Source organism: Hylobates moloch, unplaced genomic scaffold (assembly GCF_009828535.3).
Source record: "Hylobates moloch isolate HMO894 unplaced genomic scaffold, HMol_V3 SCAFFOLD_19, whole genome shotgun sequence".
Taxonomy (NCBI): Eukaryota; Metazoa; Chordata; class Mammalia; order Primates; family Hylobatidae; genus Hylobates; species Hylobates moloch.
This window is the reverse complement of record NW_026652294.1, coordinates 10,995,080-11,017,234: the sequence shown is the minus strand read 5'-3', so window position 1 is coordinate 11,017,234 and position 22,155 is coordinate 10,995,080. Positions and strand designations below refer to the sequence as shown.

The window sequence follows — 22,155 nt, the reverse complement described above, 5'->3', positions numbered from 1 at the left end:
ACACCTACAAGTAGGGAGAAATCGCCTTATATAAGATTTACCAAAATGAACTGTATTTCCTTTTTTTTTTTTTTTTGAGATGGAGTCTTGCTCTGTTGCCAGGCTGGAGTACAGTGGCGCCATCTCAGCTCACTGCAACCTCTGCGTCCTGGGATCAAGTGATTCTCCTGCCTCAGACTCCCGAGTAGCTTGAACTATAGACGCGTGTCACCACACCCGGCTAATTTCTGTATTTTTAGTAGAGACGGGGTTTCACCATGTTGCATGTTGGCCAGGATGGTCTCGATCTCTTGACCTCGTGATCCGCCCACCTCGGCCTCCCAAAGTGCCGGGATTACAGGCATGAGCCACTGCGCCCGCCCAAAATCAACTGTATTTTTTTTTTTTTTTTGAGACGGAGTCTCACTCTGTTGCCCAGGCTGGAGTGCAGTGGCGCGATCTCAGCTCACTGCAAGCTCCACCTCCCGGGTTCATGCCATTTTCCTGCCTCAGCCTCCCGAGTAGCTGGGACTACAGGCGCCCGCCACCAAGCCTGGCTAATTTTTTGTATTTATAGTAGAGACGGGGTTTCATCGTGTTATCCAGGATGGTGTTGATCTCCTGACCTCGTGATCCACCCGCCTCGGCCTCCCAAAGTGCTGGGATTACAGGCGTGAGCCACCGTGCCCGGCCAAATCAACTGTATTTCTATACAGCAGTAATAACCAGAAAAGCGTCATTTAACGAAGACCATTAACCACAGCAACTTGAAAATAAACGAAACCTAGAAATAAAACTAGTAAAATTTGCAAGACCTTTAAGGAAATCGATAGTCTTCATTGAAGATCTAAATAGGCTGGGTGTGGTGGCTCACACCTGTAATCCCAGCACTTTGGGAGGCCAAGGCGGGTGGATCACGTGAGGACAGAAGTTCAAGACCAGCCCGGCCAACATGGTGAAATCCCATCCCTACTTACAAAAATTAGCCAGGGGTGGTGGTAGGCGCCTGTAATTCCAGCTACACAGGAGGCTGAGGCAAGGAGACCCGGGAGGCAGAGGTTACAGTGAGCCGAGATTGCGCCACTGCAATCCAGCTGGGTGAAGGAGTGAGACTCTGTCTCAAAGTAAAATAAAATAAATCATAAATAGAGACAGGCCAGGTGTGGTGGCTCACGTCTGCAATCACAAAACTTTGGGAGTTGAGGTGGCAGATCACCTGAGGTCAGGAGTTCAAGACCAGCCTGACCAACATGGTGAAACCCCATCTCTACTAAAAATACAAAAATTAGCTGGGCCTGGTAGCGGGCACCTGTAATCCTAGCTACTCAGGAGGCTGAGGCAGGACAATCGCTTGACCCAGGAGCCAGAGGTTGCAGTGAGCCAAGATCACGCCACTGCACTCCAGCCTGGTGACACAGTGAGACCGTATCAATAAATAAATAAGCAAATAAATAAACAAATAAATGGAGAAATAAAATCTTCATGGGAAAAAAAAGATCACTATTACAAAAATGTAAATTCTCCTGAAATTACTTCATAGACTTAGTAAATATTCAATTGGGGTTTTAAGGTTTTGAAGTTTATGGAGTTCATAAACTAACTCTAATACAGAAGAGCAAGAACTGAAAAACAGTCAAAATCCCTGAAGGAAAATCTGCATTACTAGCTATTAAGAATTAGCATAAAGACACAGTAATTTGAGGTTGGGCGCAGTGGCTCATGCTTGTAAGCCCAGCAGTTTGGGAGCCTGAGGTAGGTGGATCACTTGAGGCGGCCAGGAGTTCGAGACCAGCCCGGCCAACAGGCGAAAATCCATCTCCACTAAAAATATAAAAATTAGTCGGGCGTGGTGGCATGTGCCTGTAAGTCCAGCTACCTCAAAAGGCTGTGGCCGGAGAATCACTTGAACCTGGGAGGCTGAGGTTGAGCAAGATTCTGTCCCTAGGGGTGGAGGAGGGAAGGCTGGGCGTAGCGGCTCACACCTGTAATCCCAGCACTTTGGGAGGCGCCAAGGTGGGCAGATCACCTGAGGTCAGAAGTTTGAGACCCGCCTGACCAACACGGTGAAACCCCATCTCTACTAAAGAGACAAAATTAGCTGGTGGCGCACGCCTGTAATCCAAGCTACTTGGGAGGCTAAGGCAGGAGATTCGCTTGAACGGAGGTTGCAGTGAGCCAAGACTTGCGCCATTGTACTCCAGCCTGGGCACCAAGAGGGAAACTCCGTCTCAAAAAAAAAGGCTAATTTTTTTTTTTTAAAGGAACAAACCATAAGATATCTAGAAAGAAGTCAGGCAAAGGCAACCTTAGAAAACAACTCTCAACATCAATTCAATCTCTTTAAAATGCTCTGTGGTTTAAAGTTCTGCCAGATGACCTGGTTATGCTTTTACTGACCTTAACAACCCCACACTGCTTAAAGAAGTCTGCCAGATCATCTAGAGTCACACTGTCATTTAATCCTTGTACATAAATTGCACAGTTGTCAGAGTCTTCATCTGGATCTACAGGTGGGCCTTTCAGAGAAAACAAGACAGGAGAATTATTATCATGCATCTATAGGGGTTTCTTAACTACCTGATCACTACTGCCCAAGGATATTCATCATAAATCTAAGAAAACTACCAAGCATACTAAGAAGAATGCTATCAAACTTTTGGTTTACTTCACTTAAGGCAATTATGAGTAGATGCTCACAAAGGTTTCCCAAACTGTCACTGACAGCAAGAATATCACACTGGTCTATAAGGCTGCTGAACTCTAGGCATGCATTTACCTCTGTGCCATTAATTTATAAAGCACAATATGAAGCACAACTAGAATTCAAAATTACCTAGATCAAGATCTGGTCCTTCATCCATGGGTCCTGCCAACCAGGAAAGATCATATAAAATATTATTAGTGCACGTCTTGCAAGCTACAAACCTTACAAACACACATAGCTATCTACTATACCACCATTTGATGGGGATTCATTAAACTCAAAATGACCCGCACTGCTAAAATGGAGCAGTGCCTCTTTAACATTTGTGAAAGGTTTGCTAGGGTTTGCTTTTTTTCTTTGCTGGTTTGCTTCTAAACCATTAACCAAATACACTCAATGCTTATGTGCCAAATCAGTGTTAAATTTAAGTCAAATTTTTTCCTCTAAATAAACCAAATTTAAAAATTTATTCTCCCCCATATTACAGAAGCAGTTACTCAATACTTCAAGTTACCCTTTGTTTTGTAACCATAGGTTAACCTTATTACCCCTAAGACAATGCCGGCAGTACCCATTAGTCTCTTTTGTATAGATCATTTTTAAACCACTTATGAAACTAATAAAAAAATTATAGTTTTCTAAAAACTGACTGCATTTTTTTTAAACACTATCTATGGTAATACTCAAAAACTTACCACCAGGCTTATTGAAGCCACCTCGCTCTCCAGCGCTGCTGGGGGGATAAACGAAGAAATGAAGGCCTTTCCCTTTAAAAGCCAGTACCGCTCTGAGCCTTGGGGGGGCTCGTGGGGAAGAAGGGCACTGGCTAAACACATCTCCAAACAATGCATCTCTCTCATCTTGTCACTATGCCTTTCTTCAGGGCAGCTTGCTCAAATTTCCTCAATATACAACCTTGCTTGTCTGATTGTACACACCAGTGTGGTTGGTTCCTTTCATTTCGGGGGCTGGTATTAATAGTGCAATACTTGGCAAATTAGGAAGAAAAAATAGATCCCAAACACCCACCCCATCAGGTGAAAAACCAGAAGAGCTTGGTATAGAGGGGAGGAGCAAGTGGGGGTTAACTGCTGTGATAAACCTTTCCATGTTCATAAAGGTGCACCCTCAACCTCTCCCAAGGGAGAGCCAAATGAGGCCCAGGGTTTCCTAACAAGTCACAGTATAATAAAGCAGGAGACAGCCACATTAAATTCCTACAACACACATCAGAGGACGCATCCAGCCAATCTTCAGCATAAAGCCACACATCTCAGGGCACGAATAGATTTAACAATCGCTGTGAAAGGAGAATTTACAACAAATACCAAGGCTCAACGGACTGGGGGTGCAACTTTATAGACATATCAGTTAGAATAATGACTATGGCCGTGTAAAATTACTTAAAGAGGGGAGAGGGAAATATGAATTGGACTTTTTGGGTTAGATTTTGTTTTCTTTAAAATTAAATAAAGGCAGCTCCCCAGTGGGAGGCCCTGAGTTTTTTCTAACCAGTATTGCACCTTTAATACCTGAATATACAATTTCAAGCTGTTGCATGCAGCTTTGTTGCCTTTTTAAAAGTACACACCATAAAATGTTCTCTCTCTTTAAACACAAAAGTTTACACTTTAATGTTACACAATTCTAGAGTATTATACCTCCTCTGGTTCATTACCAAACAACAAGTATGCAGTTACCAAAGTTACAGAAGGATTCCATTTATACAATGAATACATTTTGTTAAAAATATTCTATGTATATTTTTCCTCTCCATATGGACACCGTGTCTAGTCCCACTTTTCATTATGCTGCCGGCTGAGTACTGAGTACGGGTACTTTTTAAGTATTGAAGTGTATACAAGGCTCTCACTTTGTAACCTGTAGCATATAAATGCGACAAAGCATGTTAAAAAGTTTCCACGTTTAACAGCCAATGAAAATATCAAAATACTGAGGCAATGAAAAAGGGCATGTTAACAACATTGAGTGCCTTACCTGTAGAAGACACTGAAAACCATCACCACACCACAATAAAAAGGGGGGGAACGAGGGAAATGCCCGTCTATCCCCACAGGATCCGACAGACTGCTTCACAGTCTGTTGAAAAACCTATGGGGAAAGCCATGGTCTCTTCTATGGCTGCAGGAGAGACTTCTCATCCAGAAAGAGGGGCCCCCTCTACTAGCAAAGTCTAGCACAATTCGTAGGATTATAACTTCTGGAGTATTTAAATAAACTTGAAATTGTCTTTGCAATTTAAAAATACTAGGAATTCTAGGTGATTTGAGACGTGATGATAGTACTTTCAAGTGTCTATGTCTATTTTAAAACATCCAAAAAGAAGTGAAACCTTTATAATATTTTCCAAATCAGAAGATTGATTTTAGTTCATACCAAATCATTAAATTTTTGCCTGTTGTCAAATGACTTTCTTCCAATAAAGATTTCACTAAAGACTTTCTTAAAGTTATGCAGAATATGCAAAATAGTATTGTCTTTCAGTAGTAAAGAGTATTTGCTAATATGCAAGTTAAAGATCAACTTTAATTTTGAAGTTCATTCTACTTTTTAAAAAATGCTAATTTTTCCTTGAATAGTGGCACACCGAATCAAACGTAAATATCTAACATTCTGCATAACTTTTTTTTTTTTTTTTTTACCAGTTTATATAGGGACAGAACACACACAGAACTAAGCCTTCTGGATTATGTTAACCACCAATATTATAGCTCACCTTCATCAAAGTACAGACACCAGATAGGGAAAAGGGGATGGGAGAAGGGAGGGGAAGGGCAGGCAGAGGCAGCGGGGTTATGTCATTGATCTAAACAAAGTTTTCTAAACCAGATTGTGCCATCAATCAAAATGGTCAAACCGATTTAGACTTTCAACATCTCCAGTAGGAAGTGAGCCTATAATTATATACATTACTCTGCAAAATGCTATTGGATTTTTCTGTGCTCCATCCAAACTCTATGTAATCAGGTGCACCTCAGGCTATAGTTTAAGGATTATGGGACCAAAATCTTCATATGTTCAACGATTCTGAGTACAAACAGAAGTTGGGGACAAACACTGTGGAAAACAGCTGCATTCCTTTTCTGCAGTATATACACCAGGTATTTCAAGACAACCATTCAAAGGCAGTTAGTTAAAAACTTAGGGTCATTAGAAGGGTTGTGTGTGTTCCATCCCAAATCTACTACCCACAGAGGCTTCTCACCTCTGGAAACCATGAAGGGAACTGAAAGCTCTGGTTTCAAAACCATTCTTTGTTCTCCCCGACCCAACGAAGTATACTGGCAGGGAAAGAAAATAAACTGCCACTTAATATATGCCACAAAGATGACATTTCCATGTTTTAGAAGATGGCTTGAGCTCAACAGATTGTCCATGGAAATGCAGAAATTAATTTCTTATGTCTTTCAGTCCCTTCTTTCCATTGAAAATCCTATGGATGAAACAAAATTAGGTAAAAGGAGAAAAGGTTTGCTCTTACCCCATTCCACCGCGTCCTCCTCCCCGCCCACCTCTGCTCATGCCTCCACGATCAAATCCCCCTCTTCCCCTGCCCCGGTTATCAGGGCCACTCATGCTCCGGTTCTCTCCTGGTCCGGAAAATCCTCCAGACTCCTGCCCATAAACACCCATGCTACTGGGGTGGTCCTGTCGGAATGAACCTGAGGAAAGAGTCACATCTGTAAGCCATGGACCAGCATTTACACCACTGCCAGATGTACTTTCTCCTGGAATCACAAAATCCTCAATTCCAAGGCACTAACCAAGGCACCATCTTCTTTACATCACGATAAAGCACCCTTAATAGGTAGGCTCTTTTAAGTTCAACAAAACTGTTGGTTCATCACAGGTGAAATAACCTTATATAGTTAGCCTAGAATAAACCGCTTCTAAATAACAACAAAAGAAGCCCTCTGGCTAACATATAGTTTATAGGGTTCTATATCCTAAGATGTCTCCAAAAGCAGCTTCTTTTGAGCTAATCTCAAGAAATGAAAACAGAGCCAGGTTTCTTAGGGCTTTAGCACACTGCTAGGGGCTGAGCGCCATAAATCAACACTAACTACTTCTTTTGGTTGCTGAGAAATCCCCGTGGATAGATTGTAATTTAAAAAGAGCAACGATCCTGGTACAAACTAAATTCTGAAGATAATTTTGGTTACCTCTCTCCATACAGAAGAAGTGCAAATATTCTGTGCGGAGGATTATTTTTCCCCCTTTCCTTTTCTATTTTCTTAAAGAATCATTATTTATTTTTAAAAAGACAGGGTCTATGTTGCCCAGGGTGGACTCAAACTCCTGGTCTCAAGTGATCCTCCTGCCTTGGCCTCCCCCAAAGTGCTGGGATTACAGGTGTGAGCCACCATGCCTGACCATTTTTCCCCTTAATGGATATAAACAAACAGCAACAAAAAAACATAGCTTTTACTTGACTATCAAAATCATAGTGGCCTGCAATAGCTACCTCCCCACTTTACATTAATGACTGATAGGGAGGCCAAAAACGATGTTGGATTTACTCACTGCATACAACTTCCCCGAAGACAGCAGGGCTAGCAGTCTAAAACATTTTTTTCTGATCAATCAGTATCTCTTTTCTTTTTTGGCAAGGCATACTAAAAACAATTAAATTGGAAAAAAGCACTGAAATCTTCGCTGGGGCATCCAAGATGTTAGCTGGAATGCCATGCCCTAAAGATGTGTCCTGGATTCCAAAAGCAAACAATGGTAAAGAATATTCCCCCTGTTCAAAAACTCCAAACATGGCTGGGCGCAGTGGCTCATGACTGTAATCCCAACACTCTGGGTGGCTGAGGCGGGAGGATCACCTGCGGTCAGGAGTTCAAGACCAGCCTGACCAACATGGTGAAACCCCATCTCTATGAAAAATACAAAAATTAGCTGAGCATAGTGGCAGGCGCCTATAATCTCAGCTACTCGGGAGGCTGGGGCAGGAGAATTGCATGAACCACGTGGCAGAGGCTGCAGTGAGCTGAGATCGCACCACTGTACTCCAGCCTCGGCCCCAAGAGTGAAACTCTATCTCAAAAGAAAAACAAATCAACAAAAAAAATCAACCCCACAAAAAAACTCCCAACACATTCATTCTTATTTGGTTTTCTCTCTTAGCAACTCACTCTGCTGCCCGTAGCTGCTGCTCTGTTGGCTATATTGACTTGGAGCTTGGCTGTAGGATCCAGTTTGGGGTGGGTAACTAGTGGGAGGCTGCTGCCCATAGCTGCTTTGTTGACCATAGCTACTCTGCTGTCCATAGCTGCTCGGTTGCCCATAGGTGTTCTGCTGAGAGTAACTGCTCTGATCATAACTAGTCGGCTGTGTAGACGAATAGCTGAAAGAGAGACAAGAAAAAAAAAAAAAAGCTTTTTAGAAAGAAGAGGCTTGTTATTTCAAATCCCCTGAATAAAAGAGACATTCCCACCATGTGACACAGACATCCATAAAACAGTAGTTCCTTTCTACACATTGACAATTTGAATTTCAAGTCAGCAAATACTTTTGTGTTCAGAATAAAACATTAAATGGGAGGGTAAAAAAAAAAAATTTTTTTTTTTTTGAGACAGTCTTGATCTGTTGCCCAAGCTGGAATGCAGTGGCACGATCTCGGCTCACTGCAAGCTCTGCCTCCCGGGTTCATGCCATTCTCCTGCCTCAGCCTCCCGAGTAGCTGGGACTACAGGTGCCCACCACCATGCCTGGCTAATTTTTTTGTGTTTTTAGTAGAGACATGGTTTCACCGTGTTAGCCAGGATGGTCTCCATCTCCTGACCTCATGATCTGCCCACCTTGGCCTCCCAAAGTGCTGGGATTACAGGCATGAGCCACCGTGCCCAGCTGGAAGGGGGAAATATTATAACAACCATCTGTATAATCCTTAAAGAGTTTTCTCTTAATCGCCACTTCCATTTATAACAATGGTCATTTTCAGCTGGGAGCGGAGGCTCACGCCTGTAATCCCAGCACTTTGGGAGGCTAAGGCTGAGGCTGGGGGAATGGCATGAACCCGGGAGGTGGAGCTTGCAGTGAGCTGAGATCCGCTACTGCACTCCAGCCTCGGTGACAAAAAAAAACAAAAAACAAAAACAGGCCGGGCGCAGTGGCTCACGCTTGTAATCCCAGCACTTTGGGAGGCCGAGGCAGGCAGATCATGAGGTCAGGAGATGGAGACCATCCTGGCTAACACGGTGAAACCCTGTCTCTACTAAAAATACAAAAAAAAAATTAGCCAGGCGAGGTGGCGGGCACCTGTAGTCCCAGCCACTCGGGAGGCTGAGGCAGGAGAATGGCGTGAACCCCGGGGGGCGGAGCCTGCAGTGAGCCGAGATCACGCCACTACACTCCAGCCTGGGCGACAGCGAGACTCCATCTCAAAAAAAAAAAAAAAAAAAAAAAAAGAAAGAATAGTTATTAGCTGGGCCAAGCGCGGTGGCTCACGCCTGTAATCCCAGCACTTTGGAGGCCGAGACAGGTGGATCACGAGGTCAGGAGATCGAGACCATCCTGGCCAACACAGTGAAACCCCATCTCTACTAAAAATACAAAAAATTAGCCGGGCGTGGTGGGCACCCGTAGTCCCAGCTACTCGGGAGGCTGAGGCAGAATGGCATGAACCCAGGAGGCGGAGCTTGCAGTGAGCGGAGATAGCGCTACGCACTCCAGCCTGGGCAACAGAGAGAGACTCCGTCTCGGAAAAAAAAAAAAAAAGAATAGTTATTAGCTGCCAGGCAACACTATGGGACCTTAGAACTGAGGCTTTAATGTAACCAGGTATGGTCAGATGACTTATCACTGTGACAGTCAGATAACGTACCTTACCTGAAGAGGTCAAAGCAAGCTGGTCAACAACCTGAAAAAAACTGTTTTGTCACTGTTTTTGTTTTGCCACAAAAAGTAGACTGACCTGGTAGGAGGGTAGGATGGAGGTGCGGTGACTGGCTGCATGGGGTAGCTCCCAGGCACCTGGGGATAACTGTAGTTACTCTGTCCATATCCTAGGCTGGGCTGGTTGTAACCCCCTGTGCTAGATTGAGGTTGACTAGTCTCAGTGGGCTTGTTTCCATCCTGCGGTCTAAGAGGAGAAATAAAAAATAAATAAAATTAAAAAGTGACTTTTTTTGTGTGGTTGGTCAACCACAAAACTCCTGGGAGGCCGGGCGCGGTGGCTCACGCTTGTAATCCCAGCACTTTGGGAGGCTGAGGCAGGCGGATCACGAGGTCAGGAGATCGAGACCACGGTGAAACCCCGTCTCTACTAAAAATACAAAAAATTAGCCGGGCGTGGTGGCGGGCGCCTGTAGTCCCAGCTACTCGGAGAGGCTGAGGCAGGAGAATGGCGTGAACCCGGGAGGTGGAGCTTGCAGTGAGCCGAGATTGCACCACTGCACTGCGACCTGGGCAACAGAGCGAGACTCTGTCTCAAAAAAAAAACAAAAAAAAAAACAAAACACAACTCTTGGGTAAGAATGCTACAAATCTATGAACAATAAGCAATGTTATTATTAAGCCTGGAAATAAATACAATAATAAATACAATCCTAAAGTAAACTACATCAAACTCAGTGTTGGTCCAACTATATTTGCTTGAAGACAATGCTAAGGAAGGGGGAGAATCAATCATATCCACAGAAGAGACATTAATATGCTCCATTCATCACAGTAAACGCTATAAAAGAGCATTGCAATATTGTGTGCTACCAGTTTAGGTGGTCCAGGAGAAGTGATCTGTTAGGGAATAAATGCTTTTTCTCAAAGGGGACTGCTGAAGACTAGAAATTAACAATAATGTAAGTTTTAGGTTGGAGTAACATGAGTCCACGGCATCATAAATTTAGAGAATTTGTGGGTTTATGTTTCTCATTTCTTAAAAACAGACCAGGCCAAGGCCAGGCGAGAATGGCTCACGCCTATAATCCCAGCACTTTGGGAGGCCGAGGTGGGGGGATCACGAGGTCAGGAGATTGGGACCATCCTGGCTAAGACAGTGAAACCCCGTCTCTACTAAATATACAAAAAAAAAAAAAAATTAGCCAGGCGTGGTGGTGGGCGCCTGTAGTCCCAGCTACAAGGGAAGCTGAGCCAGGAAAATGGCGTGAACCCAGGAGGTGGAGCTTGCAGTGAGCCAAGATTGCGCCACTGCACTCCAGCCTGGGCGACGGAGCGAGACTCTGTCTCAAAAACAAACAAAATCCCAGCACTTTGGGAGGCTGAGGCAGAAGGATGGTTTGAGCCCAGGAGTTTCAGACCAGCCTGGTAATATAGGGAGACCCTACCTCTACAGAAATAGAAAAATATTAGCCAGGTATGGTGGTACATGCCTGTGGTCTCAGCTACTTGGAAGGCTGAGGTGGGAGGACTGCTGGGGCATGGGAGGTGAAGGCTGCAGTGAGCTGTTGATCGTGTACTCCATCCTGGGCAACAGAGAGACTCTATCTCAAAAAAACAAACTGCCAGGTGCGGTGGCTCATGCCTATAATCCAAGCACTTTGGGAGGCCAAGGCAGGTGGATTGCCTGATGTCAGGAGTTCGACACCAGCCTGGCCAAAATGGAGAAACCCCGTCTCCACTAGAAATACAAAAAATTGGCCGGGCGCGGTGGCTCACACCTATAATCCCAGAACTTTGGGAGGCCGAGACGGGAGGATCACGAGGTCAGGAGATCAAGACCATCCTGGCTAACACGGTGAAACTCTGTCTCTATTAAAAATACAAAAAATTAGCCGGGCATCATGGTGGGTGCCTGTAGTCCCAGCTATTTGGGAGGCTAAGGTAGGAGAATGGCATGAACCTGGGAGGTGGAGCTTGCAGTGAGCTGAGATTGCGCCACCGCACTCCAGCCTAGGCGACAGAGCGAGACTCCGTCAAAAAAAAAAAATTAGCTGGGCAGGGTGGCGGGGCGCCTGTAATCCCAGCTACTCAGGAGGCTGAGGCAGGAGAATCACTTGAACCCCGGAGGCAGAGGCTCCAGTGAGCCGAGATTGTGTCATTGCACACTAGCCTGGACAAGAGAGAAACTCCATCTTAAAAAAAAAAACAACCAAACCACCCAACCAATCAACCAGAAAAAAATCACTTCCTAAACTGGGATGCCATAAATTAATCTAACTTGGCTCAAAGTCTCCGCAATGGAAATACTAGAGTTAAGGCAAAGAGACCCCTCCCAAGTCCCTGCTCGGATGAACCTGGAAGTAAGTATCCCTGTTAAATGATGAAAATTAATCTCAATTCCAAGGAAAACTCCTGGGGTTTCTATTACCTCTTGGCCCTAACAGTTTACATCAAGGCTGCAGCAGACTGAGTTAGAGCTACTAATATTTTAAGCAAAGTCCAAAGAATCAACAGGCAGGCTGGGTGCGGTGGCTCACACCTGTAATCCCAGCATTTTGGGAGGCCAAGGCAGGCGGATCACTTGAGGTCAGGAGTTCGAGACCACTCTGGCCAACATAGTGAAACCTTGCCTCTACTAAAAACACAAGAATTAGCCGGGCGTGGTGGTACATGCCCGTAGTCCCAGCTACTCGGGAAGCTGAGGCAGGAGAATTGCTTGGACCTGGGTGGTGGGTGCACTTGCCACTGCACTCCAGCCTGGACAACAGAGCAACACTCCATCTCAAAAACAAACCAACCAACCAACCAACCCAGAAAAACCAGAGAGGGTGTGAAGTACTAACTTTTCCTGAGCTGAAATAGGTCCCACACCCTTTTCCAGTCAAAAAAAGCAGTTGCCACTGATTATGAGACAGACAGCTGTTTTAAAGTGGTAACAAGTGAAAAGAAAAAAAAAGGGACTTATCAAAACCCAATTCATATATAAAACCCTCCAGATATGGCTTGGATATACTGTTGCATCAGAGCATCAAATGGGACTTCATACATCTGATGACACTCGGAAATGAGGCCCTTTCAGGAATAAGCCACTAAGTTTAACTTAGCTACTGCAAAGGTGGTCTACCAAGGGTAAATTACCAAGTGGCTCTGATTACTCACTGTGCATTTTAAAAGTAATTTCACGAGTGTTTGTCAGAGCTAATTTCTTACCTCTAGAGCAGATATGTCTAGGTTATAAGTTGATTTCTTGTTTATTCCCTAAAACGTTTTCTTTCAAACCAGAATTCAATGTCCTTTCAAGACTGTATACAGAAGCCACTTTAAGTGACTGTCTAAAGCAAAGATCTAAAATTTTTGTTGAGTAATAATTATACTGTTTACCTGCTAACCAGTCATGGGGTATGAGCTCTGTTCATCCTATAGCAGGGTACCCAGTTAAGAATTTCTATTTGCCTATAATATTTAGATTAAGCCTCTGTATAATGTAGAGAAAGTCATGTCAACTGCTTAAGCCGAGACAGTAATGTTTGATTTCTTGAATATGGATATGTCCTTTCCAGACAATTAGGTCATACGACCATTTCTTGACTCACATGATGCTCCCTTCCCCTCCTGCCTGTGTGAACTACCATGTTTTTGCCAAAGAGAAAGCAGTTACCCATTTACAGGGTCAATGAAACCAAAGAAAAAAGAATCAAAAGTACAATTCTATCAGTTATGCTGTTTTGAGTGAAAACACAAACACACACACACTCTCTCTCTCTCTCTACTTCTGGGTTTAAAAACAATAGCCTTCTCCTACCCGAAAAGGTCATTCTGAAACCAGAGAATCTATTCAGTGCCATTCCTCATTTTGGCCCTTGGATGGCACCATTTCACTTTTTTTTTTGTTTTTGTTTGTCTGTCGCCAGGCGATACAATGCATTTGGTCATGCAACCTCTATCTCCAGTCAGTGTTCTCCTGCCTCAGCCTCCCAGTAGTGGTTACAGGATGCCACCACACCAGTAATTTTTCTGTTTTTTTTTTTTTTTTGAGGCAGAGTTTGTATGTCGCCAGGGGTGGGCAATGGGAACCAAGTCTGTTTTCCGGTTCACATTCTCCTGCCTCAGCCTGAGGGTACACAGGCCCCCACCAGCCTGATTTTTGGTTTTTCAGAGAACAGGTTTCACTTAACCATGATGGTTTGATCTGCCTCGGCCTCCCAAAGTGCTGTGATTATAGGTGTGAGCCACTGCACCCGGCCAGTTTTTTTGTATTTTTAGTAGAGACGGGGTTTCACCATGTTGGCCAGGCTGGTTTCCAACTCCTGAGCTTATATGATCCACCCGCCTCGGCCTCCCGAAGAGCTGGGATTACAGGTGTGAGCCACCGCGCCCAGCCAATTTCACTGTTAAATGCAGAGTATTTCTGTGGTATGTTCTAGCACATCAGTTACTGTAATTAATGTAACAGCGAACATCTGAGAGTATATGAAAGCAACCATTAATAAAGAAGTAAACCACGGATTATTTTAAGTGTACATAGTTGCTTTCTTTCCCTCCAACGTGAGACTGACACATTAAGGGGACCGTGGCCTTACCTTGTAGGTGCAGTGGCTGCTGGCTGCTGCCCATAGGCTGGATAAGCAGGCTGAGTGCCATACGCAGACTGAGCTGCATAGGAGGCCTGGGTGGTGGTGACTGTAGCAGTGGTGGTATCATAAGCACCAGTGCCATACCCCTGGACAGGCTGGCTGTATGCCTGGGGGGCAGTTGGAGTAGTATAACCTAGAACAAAGGAGAGCTGCGTCAGATTTCAGGCCCCCTCAGAGATCTGCCTAGACACTCATTATCAGAACAATTTGTAAACCACTTACTTTAAACCATCAGGTATTGAATCCCTTTAAATACTCTCCCTTCCGCAAGAGTAGCAACAAACTGGTATTTAAAGCCTAAGTTCTCTGAACGTACCTAGTTTTTGGTAAAGTAACTGTCTCATTTGCTCTAAAACCACACCTAACAGAAATGGCATGTCATGCTACAGAAAACAGGGTTCCTTCTGCCCCCTCTTGAACGCTGTGAATAGGAGACAAGTCTGTTTTTGCCAAGTCTGTACTGATTTTGCTAGCAGGTCTTCTTAACAAGTTTGTAAACAAACTTACACACCCCAAAATACCCTCAAGCAGGAATAAAACATCCCAGAAAAAAAGGTAAAAGGCAAATGACATAGCATTTTAAAATAATTAAAAAATGATCCAGGTACTAGTTCTAGCACTAAAACCTGTAATTTGGGTAGTAATTAATCACTTTCTTTTGGTCCCAAGCACTACATCATGTGAAGCACAAGCTTAATTACTTGAGCACATGAGCAATAAACTATAAATTACAGTTGCTTAACACAGGTTATCCTTTTTTTGTAAATTATTTAAAATTAAACTTCGATACTGCTCCAAACAAACATTTAAAAGGTAGTGTTTTCACATCATAAAGCAGATTCCTGCCTGGTTATCAAGTTACTCAGCTCCATTCCTCTTACTTACCTACCACAAGCAAAAGGCCTTTTCCTGCTCAGCAATATTGGAGGTAAACCCTAGAGTCCCTCCTCCCCTTCAGTATTTCACTAACCAGGTGTCAGAAAAGACCTGCTCTCACATGTATGCTGCAAAGCAAGATGCATTCTCTCCCTAGCTCCTGCCTCTGCCAGACCAGGCAGGATCCATGCCTTTCTCTTCGGGACTTCGGCGTGGAGCATGACCAAAACCACGAAAGTCTGCAGCTCCTAACTAGAGTCCCTTTCCTGTAAGAGGTGTTACAACCATTCCTGGTGCTGGACTCTTCTTCCTCATGGTCAATGGGTACAATTAAGCCATGCAATAAAAAGTTTGGTTTACACTTTGGGAGGCTGAGGTGGGAGGACTGCTCGAGTTTAGGAGTTAGAGACCATCTTGGGCAATATAGTGAGACCTCGCCTCTACAAAAAATAAACAAACTTAGCTGGGCATGGTGGTGTGAGCCTTTAGTCCCAGCTACTTGGGAGGCTGAGGTGGGTGGACTGCTTGAGGCTGGGAGGTCAAGGCTGCAGTAAGACAAGATCCAGCCTAGGCAACAGAGAGAGACCCTATCTTAAAAAAACAAAACAAAACAAAACTTTGGTCTAGGTGCTGGCATTTATATCCAAAAAAGAAAAAAAAGTCTACATCTCACTAAAGAAAAAGTTTCCATATTTAAAATAAATCCTGAATCAAGACTGCCGATTTTAGTTAAGATTTATGGCCTTAAAGTGTCCTCACGTACTGGCCAGAAACAAGTACCAGCTTCCTTTTGTACAATCACCATTTGTAGCACAGAGTATAATAATACTCTTTCTTCTCTACCTCAAATATTAAAACAAAATTCTAAAATTATACACAGAGATAGTAACGTCCTTGTCAAAAGTTTCAGAAAACAGGAAGCCCCAAGCAAAAACAGTTTTTGAGTTGGCACGTTGTTCATCTGAACTGCTTAAGTTTTTTGCAGAGTCCTAAGGTCAACCACATAAGGCATTCATTTATTTAAATTTAATTAGAATCTAATACCATCTACCCTACCGTTCATATACCGATTACGCCCCACTACATGACACAACATCTATAAGATTTACAAGGAGGGCAATTAAAAAAACAAAAAACTAAAAGTGATCAAGGCAATAACTCATGTCATAAAACTGTGCAGCAACAGTTAGGGCCTTGTCATGCTAAGGATTACAGCAATAGACACTGGGTTAATAAATAACCTTTTAATTAATCTGTAGTACCCACAAAAGCAGCCAAGCAAAATGAACAAAAATCAACAGAGCAAAATGATTTAATGACCAAAAAAAAAAAAAGACCAGTGGCAAAAAAAGAAAACACACCTACTATGTGCTGACAACTTGAAGGAAAAAGGTGGTAAGAAATATTACACAAACCAGAACTTTTGTTCAACGTAAAAATTAAAAGTTCTTAAGAATTCCATTGAATTGAGGCTTACATAGCCCCTTTCTTCTGAAGTTTAATTTTTAAAAATCCTAGAAGAGAAGTGTATTTCTATGTATTCCCTCCAATGACTATCCAATAACTTTCATGTGTAAAGGCAGTATGAGGTAAGGAAAAATGCAGCATGTGTGCTTCAACCCACTCACTACCAATTAGGCTCCTGCTTAGTTTTGTTCACAGTTTGCTCATCAGGCTTAATTTTGGTGTTTTTATACCCCAAAAGTTCTTGGGAGGATTAAGGGAAATAAGAAGGCCACCCTATAAACTGTGAATTTTATGCAAACATTACTAAGTGCAATCTCCAGCTCATCAAAGCTACTAGTCTCTATACTAGAGTGACATGTATCTTTTTAGGCCCATAGTCATGATGGGGCTTTCTCAACCAACGACAATGTGATACATGGCTCTAGAGAACCATTAATTTGCTTATAAATCACTCCGTCTCATTCCAGTAAAATGATCTAACGATTCCAAAGGCCAGATCTAGGCCACATTAACTTTCAGATCATACTTGTTTTAAAAAATGTAATGGCCTTAATACATGAAGATTATCTCACAATTTCAAAATTCTTTTTTTTTTTTTGAGACAGAGTCTCGCTCTGTCGCCCAGGCTGGAGTGCAGTGGCGCAATCTCGGCTCACTGCAAGCTCCGCCTCCCGGGTTCACGCCATTCTCCTGCCTCAGCCTCTCCGAGTAGCTGGGACTACAGGCGCCCGCCACCACGCCCGGCTAATTTTTTTTGTATTTTTAGTAGAGACGGGGTTTCACCGTGGTCTCGATCTCCTGACCTCGTGATCCGCCTGCCTCGGCCTCCCAAAGTGCTGGGATTACAAGCGTGAGCCACTGCGCCCGGCCTCAATTTCAAAATTCTATGCTAAAAAATCCAAACTGCATAACCTTAGTTCCAGCTCTTCCCACAGCTGCAATTAACACCACTAGAAAGTTTAGATAAACATTTCCCATCCTATTCGAGAAACACCCTAGACAGGTTAGGAATTACTTCCCATCAAAATCAGGACACTGGTACTCAATGAGATAAATTACAGACAGGTTTTTCCCCTTAACTGGACTATATATAATTTGGAGAACTAAAGATAGTTTGAAAATAAGAGCTCTGATATCTTTAAGACTTTATTAGAGTCTTTTATAACAGCAATAATAAAAGGGGGGGTAGAGAGCCTGAAACATTACACAGCACTGAACACAAAAAAATTATCATAGATTTTTTATGTATCCCACCCAACCTCAGTATCAGAATACAATTTCTTCTAATTCTTAGAATAGTTTATTTTTTAGTTTCTTGGAATAATGTTATATATATTCAAGACATACCATGGATTAAAATAATTCATAACACTTAAAACAGAAAATAAAATGTGTCTGGACTAGAAACCAACCAGTAGACAAACATGATACATGCAGGGTGGCAGTCTGCTCCTCTAAATAAATCTCATCATGCAATCTATCCTTCAGGGAACGGGAAAATCAGCTGGGGAGAAATCATCTGAAATACCTTTGGGAAGGTAAATAACTATTATTAAGGCTTGAAACAAAGTAGTATTAAATAAAACCTTTCCCAAAATCATATAAAGAACAGGACATGGATCTGCAAATGGCACCTGAAGCAGTTTTTGATTAGCACCTTGCTGTGTGTGATGTTAGAAAGTTTGGGGGTTAAACAAATGAAAACACCTAAAGGATTAACATTACAGGGTTAGACAAGATGGAAAGCATTTCCCATGCAAGAATGAGCAGGATAGTCAAACCTGTACTGGTCCCTTCTACTGTGGAAAGCACAAAACAAAAAGTAGAGGGTACACTATCAGATGAAGCAAACATGTGAAAACCAGCTTGATTTTTAAGCAGCTCAATTTAAGAAGACTCATTCTTACTCAGTATTAGCATTAGCACAATCTTTTACATAGTCTCCATTTCATCATGAGATTATTCAAACAGTTAAAAGTTCTCTCTTGGAATTTATCCCACCCACATTCTATTGGAGATCTCTCAAGACTTTAAGAATAGGGAAGAAAGAGAAAAAATACCTCTTCCTAAGAATAAAGGATTCCCCAGATGCCAAGGTATGGACCAGAATATACATCCGAAAGCATGACTAATAAGCTTCTTAGCCAATGCCCTAGCCAGAACGACCCAAAAATCTCTCCAAGGCAGGCCTTACCAGTGGGAGGCTGTCCATAAGAAGTTGCATAGGCGGTCTGCCCATAGGTTGCAGTGGTCTGAGCCTGGGTATAGCTGACATCAGTGGGCTGTCCATAGGTTCCATAGCTTTGTTGCCCATACGCCTGCTCCAAAAAAATGAATGCAAGAACTTCATATATGAACTTTTGTATTTTAGCAATAAAATGGACTGCTGTTTAAGTTTCTAAATTGGAGAACCAAAATCAAAAACATTCCTTTCTAGAAGATTAAAAAAACCAACAACAAAAAAAACCAACAACAAAACAAGACAAATAATCACAGTATCATGAATGTTATCCCTTATCTGATTCACTCATATTATGGTAAAGTTAGCTACAAAAAAAGCTCATTAGGTAAGTAGGCAATGTCATTCACAGCTTCTCAAGAGGGGGGAAAAAAAGATAATCAGGCAAAACCTCAGTTAACTGTACATGAGATTAACAAGACACTCTCAAGGGAAGAGCAATAAGGGCACACGTGTATTAATTGCCAGCACTTAGTGTAGCACAGTTAGTGATTGGAAACAGAAGGTAGGAAGACAAATGAACAAAGAGAAAGCAATGAAGAGGGCTAAAATCTGTCAGAAAAAACTGAAAACCAGATTTTCAGCTTGACAAAAAGACTTCAAAACTACTACACCACTTCAAAGAAAATGAACCAGAACGCTGTATGTCCTCTTATGGTGGGCACATCAAGAGTACTGTCTTTTGAACTTAGACATCAATAATACTTAAAATCAAGCAAAGAATGAGTTGTTCTTTCAAATATTAGCATGATTATTCTCTAGGTTTGTTTAAATGACCAGTTATGTAAGATCTGCCAGAGACATCACATTCTGCCTGTCCTAGAACATGTTTCCATGGCAGTTATTAGTATCCATTTTATGGCATGGATCATTTCAGAATTCAATATTATCTTGAGAACACTAAAAGGCTAATTTCTAGAATCTGTTGGCCTAGGCTTTTCAACAGACTCTTCACTGGAAAGAGCTCAGCAGCTCCTTGGCTAGGTCGCCAGTTTTTAGAGCTAACCCCACCACTTACTGTGCAACCACTGGCAAGTTACTTAATATCTATGCACTGCAATGTTCTCCTCTGCAGAATGGTCATATCATCCTCTTCCTTTGCAGAATTGCTATGATGAATAAATTCACTAAATTTAAACATAATGAAGAAGGACCAAGCATGGAACAGGGCACCTAACTTGAGAGATCATATTAAAAAGTTATAGAGAGTCAATTATCAGCTTTTGAATGGTTTCATTTATGATGGCAGAATAGAGTCCTTCACACTCCCACTGTGAAAGTTTAAAATGCCTGGGTATTTTACTACTACAAACACATTACTCATTTGTTCTACTGGATAACTGAAAGATAACTGGATAATTTACTGATTTTACTTGGAGGTGCAGCTACATGTAATTATTTTAAAGATTACCTGGGTGGTCTGTGCATATCCTTGAGTGGGCTGGGCGGTGTAAGCACTGTAGCTGCGAAAGAATTAAATGCAATAACTTGAATACAGAACATTCAAATACCACCTCTACAATTACAGAAGGCTCCATATTCAAAAAATATTAATCACACACAAAATACGGTTATAAAAGACTGACTTACCCCTGCTGCGCTGCAGCTTGGCTATAGGTACTGTAATCTAGAGGAAAACAAAGAGAAAAAATAGTGTAAAGTTAGCAGAAACAAGGAGAAGAGAAAAAAGGGGGAAAGAATTCACGTGGCAGGAAGAATTCTTTAAACTGCAGGGAGACCTGCCAACACAGGTCCAAATGAGTCCCCCTTACCTCTCAACACCTAACAGAAAAAAAAGTCTAAACCAGTTAAACTCAACATTTGACTATGGGACTAGCTAATGAGGTCAAGATCAGCTGATTTGGCAGGTATACTTTGTATGTTCCCATGACCACAAAACCCATCCCAATCCCATCTGTCATCTGAAATACAGGATGATCATCAATATCACAGACTGAGACAAGATCTACTAACAGGATCAGAAGTTTTTACCCTCATATAAAACGGAGGCATGCAACAATAATACAAAGTTTAACACTAGATTGCTTACGTTAGAACCTACCTCTCCTCAAAAATTAGTTTTCACTCCCCTCACTTTAGCAAGTTAGACAAACCATCATTCCCTAGCTCAACGACAGTGAAACAGAATGGCAGACAAGCAGGCAGTCACCACACTCCAGTGTTTTAAAGGGTTTGCTGTGTCAGAACTACATTTGTGCAGCAACTTAAAATCTAGATATGTTATAAATCCTGGTGAAGCAGAGCTAAGGCAGAACCCTGAAGACTGGCAAAGAAGAAAAAGCATTTAGTCTTTCTGGGAAAAATTTGGTATTGTCTTTCATACAACTCAAAATGATTTCAACTTTAAAAAAAATGACATGAATTTTCATCCCTTATCTAAGTAAACCTCCCTATAATTTTCCTTTTCCTATGAAATTTATAACATGCATCCAAAGGGACCAAAAACTCTGGTCCACTGAGGTGTCTACAAGTAGTAAAAACAAACAGAAAATAGTTTTCAGAGCACTACTGCATTAAAGTTAGATAAATTTAGTTTTTTTTTTAAAGGCAGTTAAAGTAATCATTTTTGAAAATTCTGCCCAATTCTTTCTTCTCCACAAGAACACATATCTTGTTCTGTCTGAAGACAGTACTGCCATTAGGACGGAAAAAAGGGGTCCTTTATTTTCCAATCAGAAAGTAGTCCCTCATGCAAAACCAACAATTGACAGCTCTTCATGGCATCGACTTCATGCAATCCAAAGCCAGCCTCACCATCCCTCGGCGGCCTGAGAGAGCTTTGCTGAATCCATCTCTTCACGTTGGCTTATCTACCTACCTGTCTATACTTTACTGGACTACTTTCTTTCCTTTGTACACACTCCTAACTCAAAACCCTTAATCACCAAGAGGAACAAATCAACTGCCCAAAGGCTACCTATAATGAAAAAATAATCTGTTCATGACAATCTTAAAGGCATTTTCAATAGCACTACAAGTCATACACTCTGTGACATTAAAACTAAACGCAAATCATTTTTTCCATGTGGCATCTACAAAATAAACACAGCAATGAATCATTTAACATCAAATATTTTAACCCACGTTTTGTTGAGGTCTTTGCTTGAGAAATGATTCTAAATCACTGTCATGTAAGTTCAACGTTTGCAAGACGACTTTTACACAAGAGCAGTTATGTAAAACATAAAACTGGCAAAGCTGATATGGAACAACCAATGACCTCTTATCAGTGAGAAACCAGAGGATTCGGCCCTATACTAACTGGTGGGCTATATGGAAGGTAGCAAATTTGTTTCATGAACTTACATTTATCTTCCTAGAGCACACAAACATCACAGGCCCTCAAACAAGCTATTAGGTTGGTGCAAAAG

General features: G+C 42.2%; 1 protein-coding gene across 14 annotated transcripts in view; it reads right to left on the bottom strand.

The window, feature by feature from the left end:
* Positions 1-22,155, bottom strand: part of EWSR1 (EWS RNA binding protein 1) — a 29,801-nt gene that overhangs the window by 5,492 nt on the left and 2,154 nt on the right. For 4 of the 14 annotated variants that reach the window (XM_058431122.1, XM_058431128.1, XM_058431127.1 and 1 more), the window contains exons 2-12: positions 20,354-20,390; positions 20,175-20,226; positions 18,719-18,845; positions 18,306-18,323; positions 14,128-14,314; positions 9,624-9,791; positions 7,843-8,054; positions 6,186-6,366; positions 3,379-3,416; positions 2,813-2,845; positions 2,377-2,495 (exon numbers count right to left, since the gene is read on the bottom strand). In XM_058431122.1, the coding sequence (XP_058287105.1) occupies positions 2,377-2,495; positions 2,813-2,845; positions 3,379-3,416; positions 6,186-6,366; positions 7,843-8,054; positions 9,624-9,791; positions 14,128-14,314; positions 18,306-18,323; positions 18,719-18,845; positions 20,175-20,226; positions 20,354-20,390 (1,172 nt within the window). Of the gene's footprint in view, positions 1-2,376; positions 2,496-2,812; positions 2,846-3,378; positions 4,565-6,185; positions 6,367-7,842; positions 8,055-9,623; positions 9,792-14,127; positions 14,315-18,305; positions 18,324-18,718; positions 18,846-20,174; positions 20,227-20,353; positions 20,391-22,155 lie in introns of those variants that run through there. The other 10 variants (XM_058431126.1, XM_032140078.2, XM_058431124.1 and 7 more) reach the window with 9 other exon arrangements.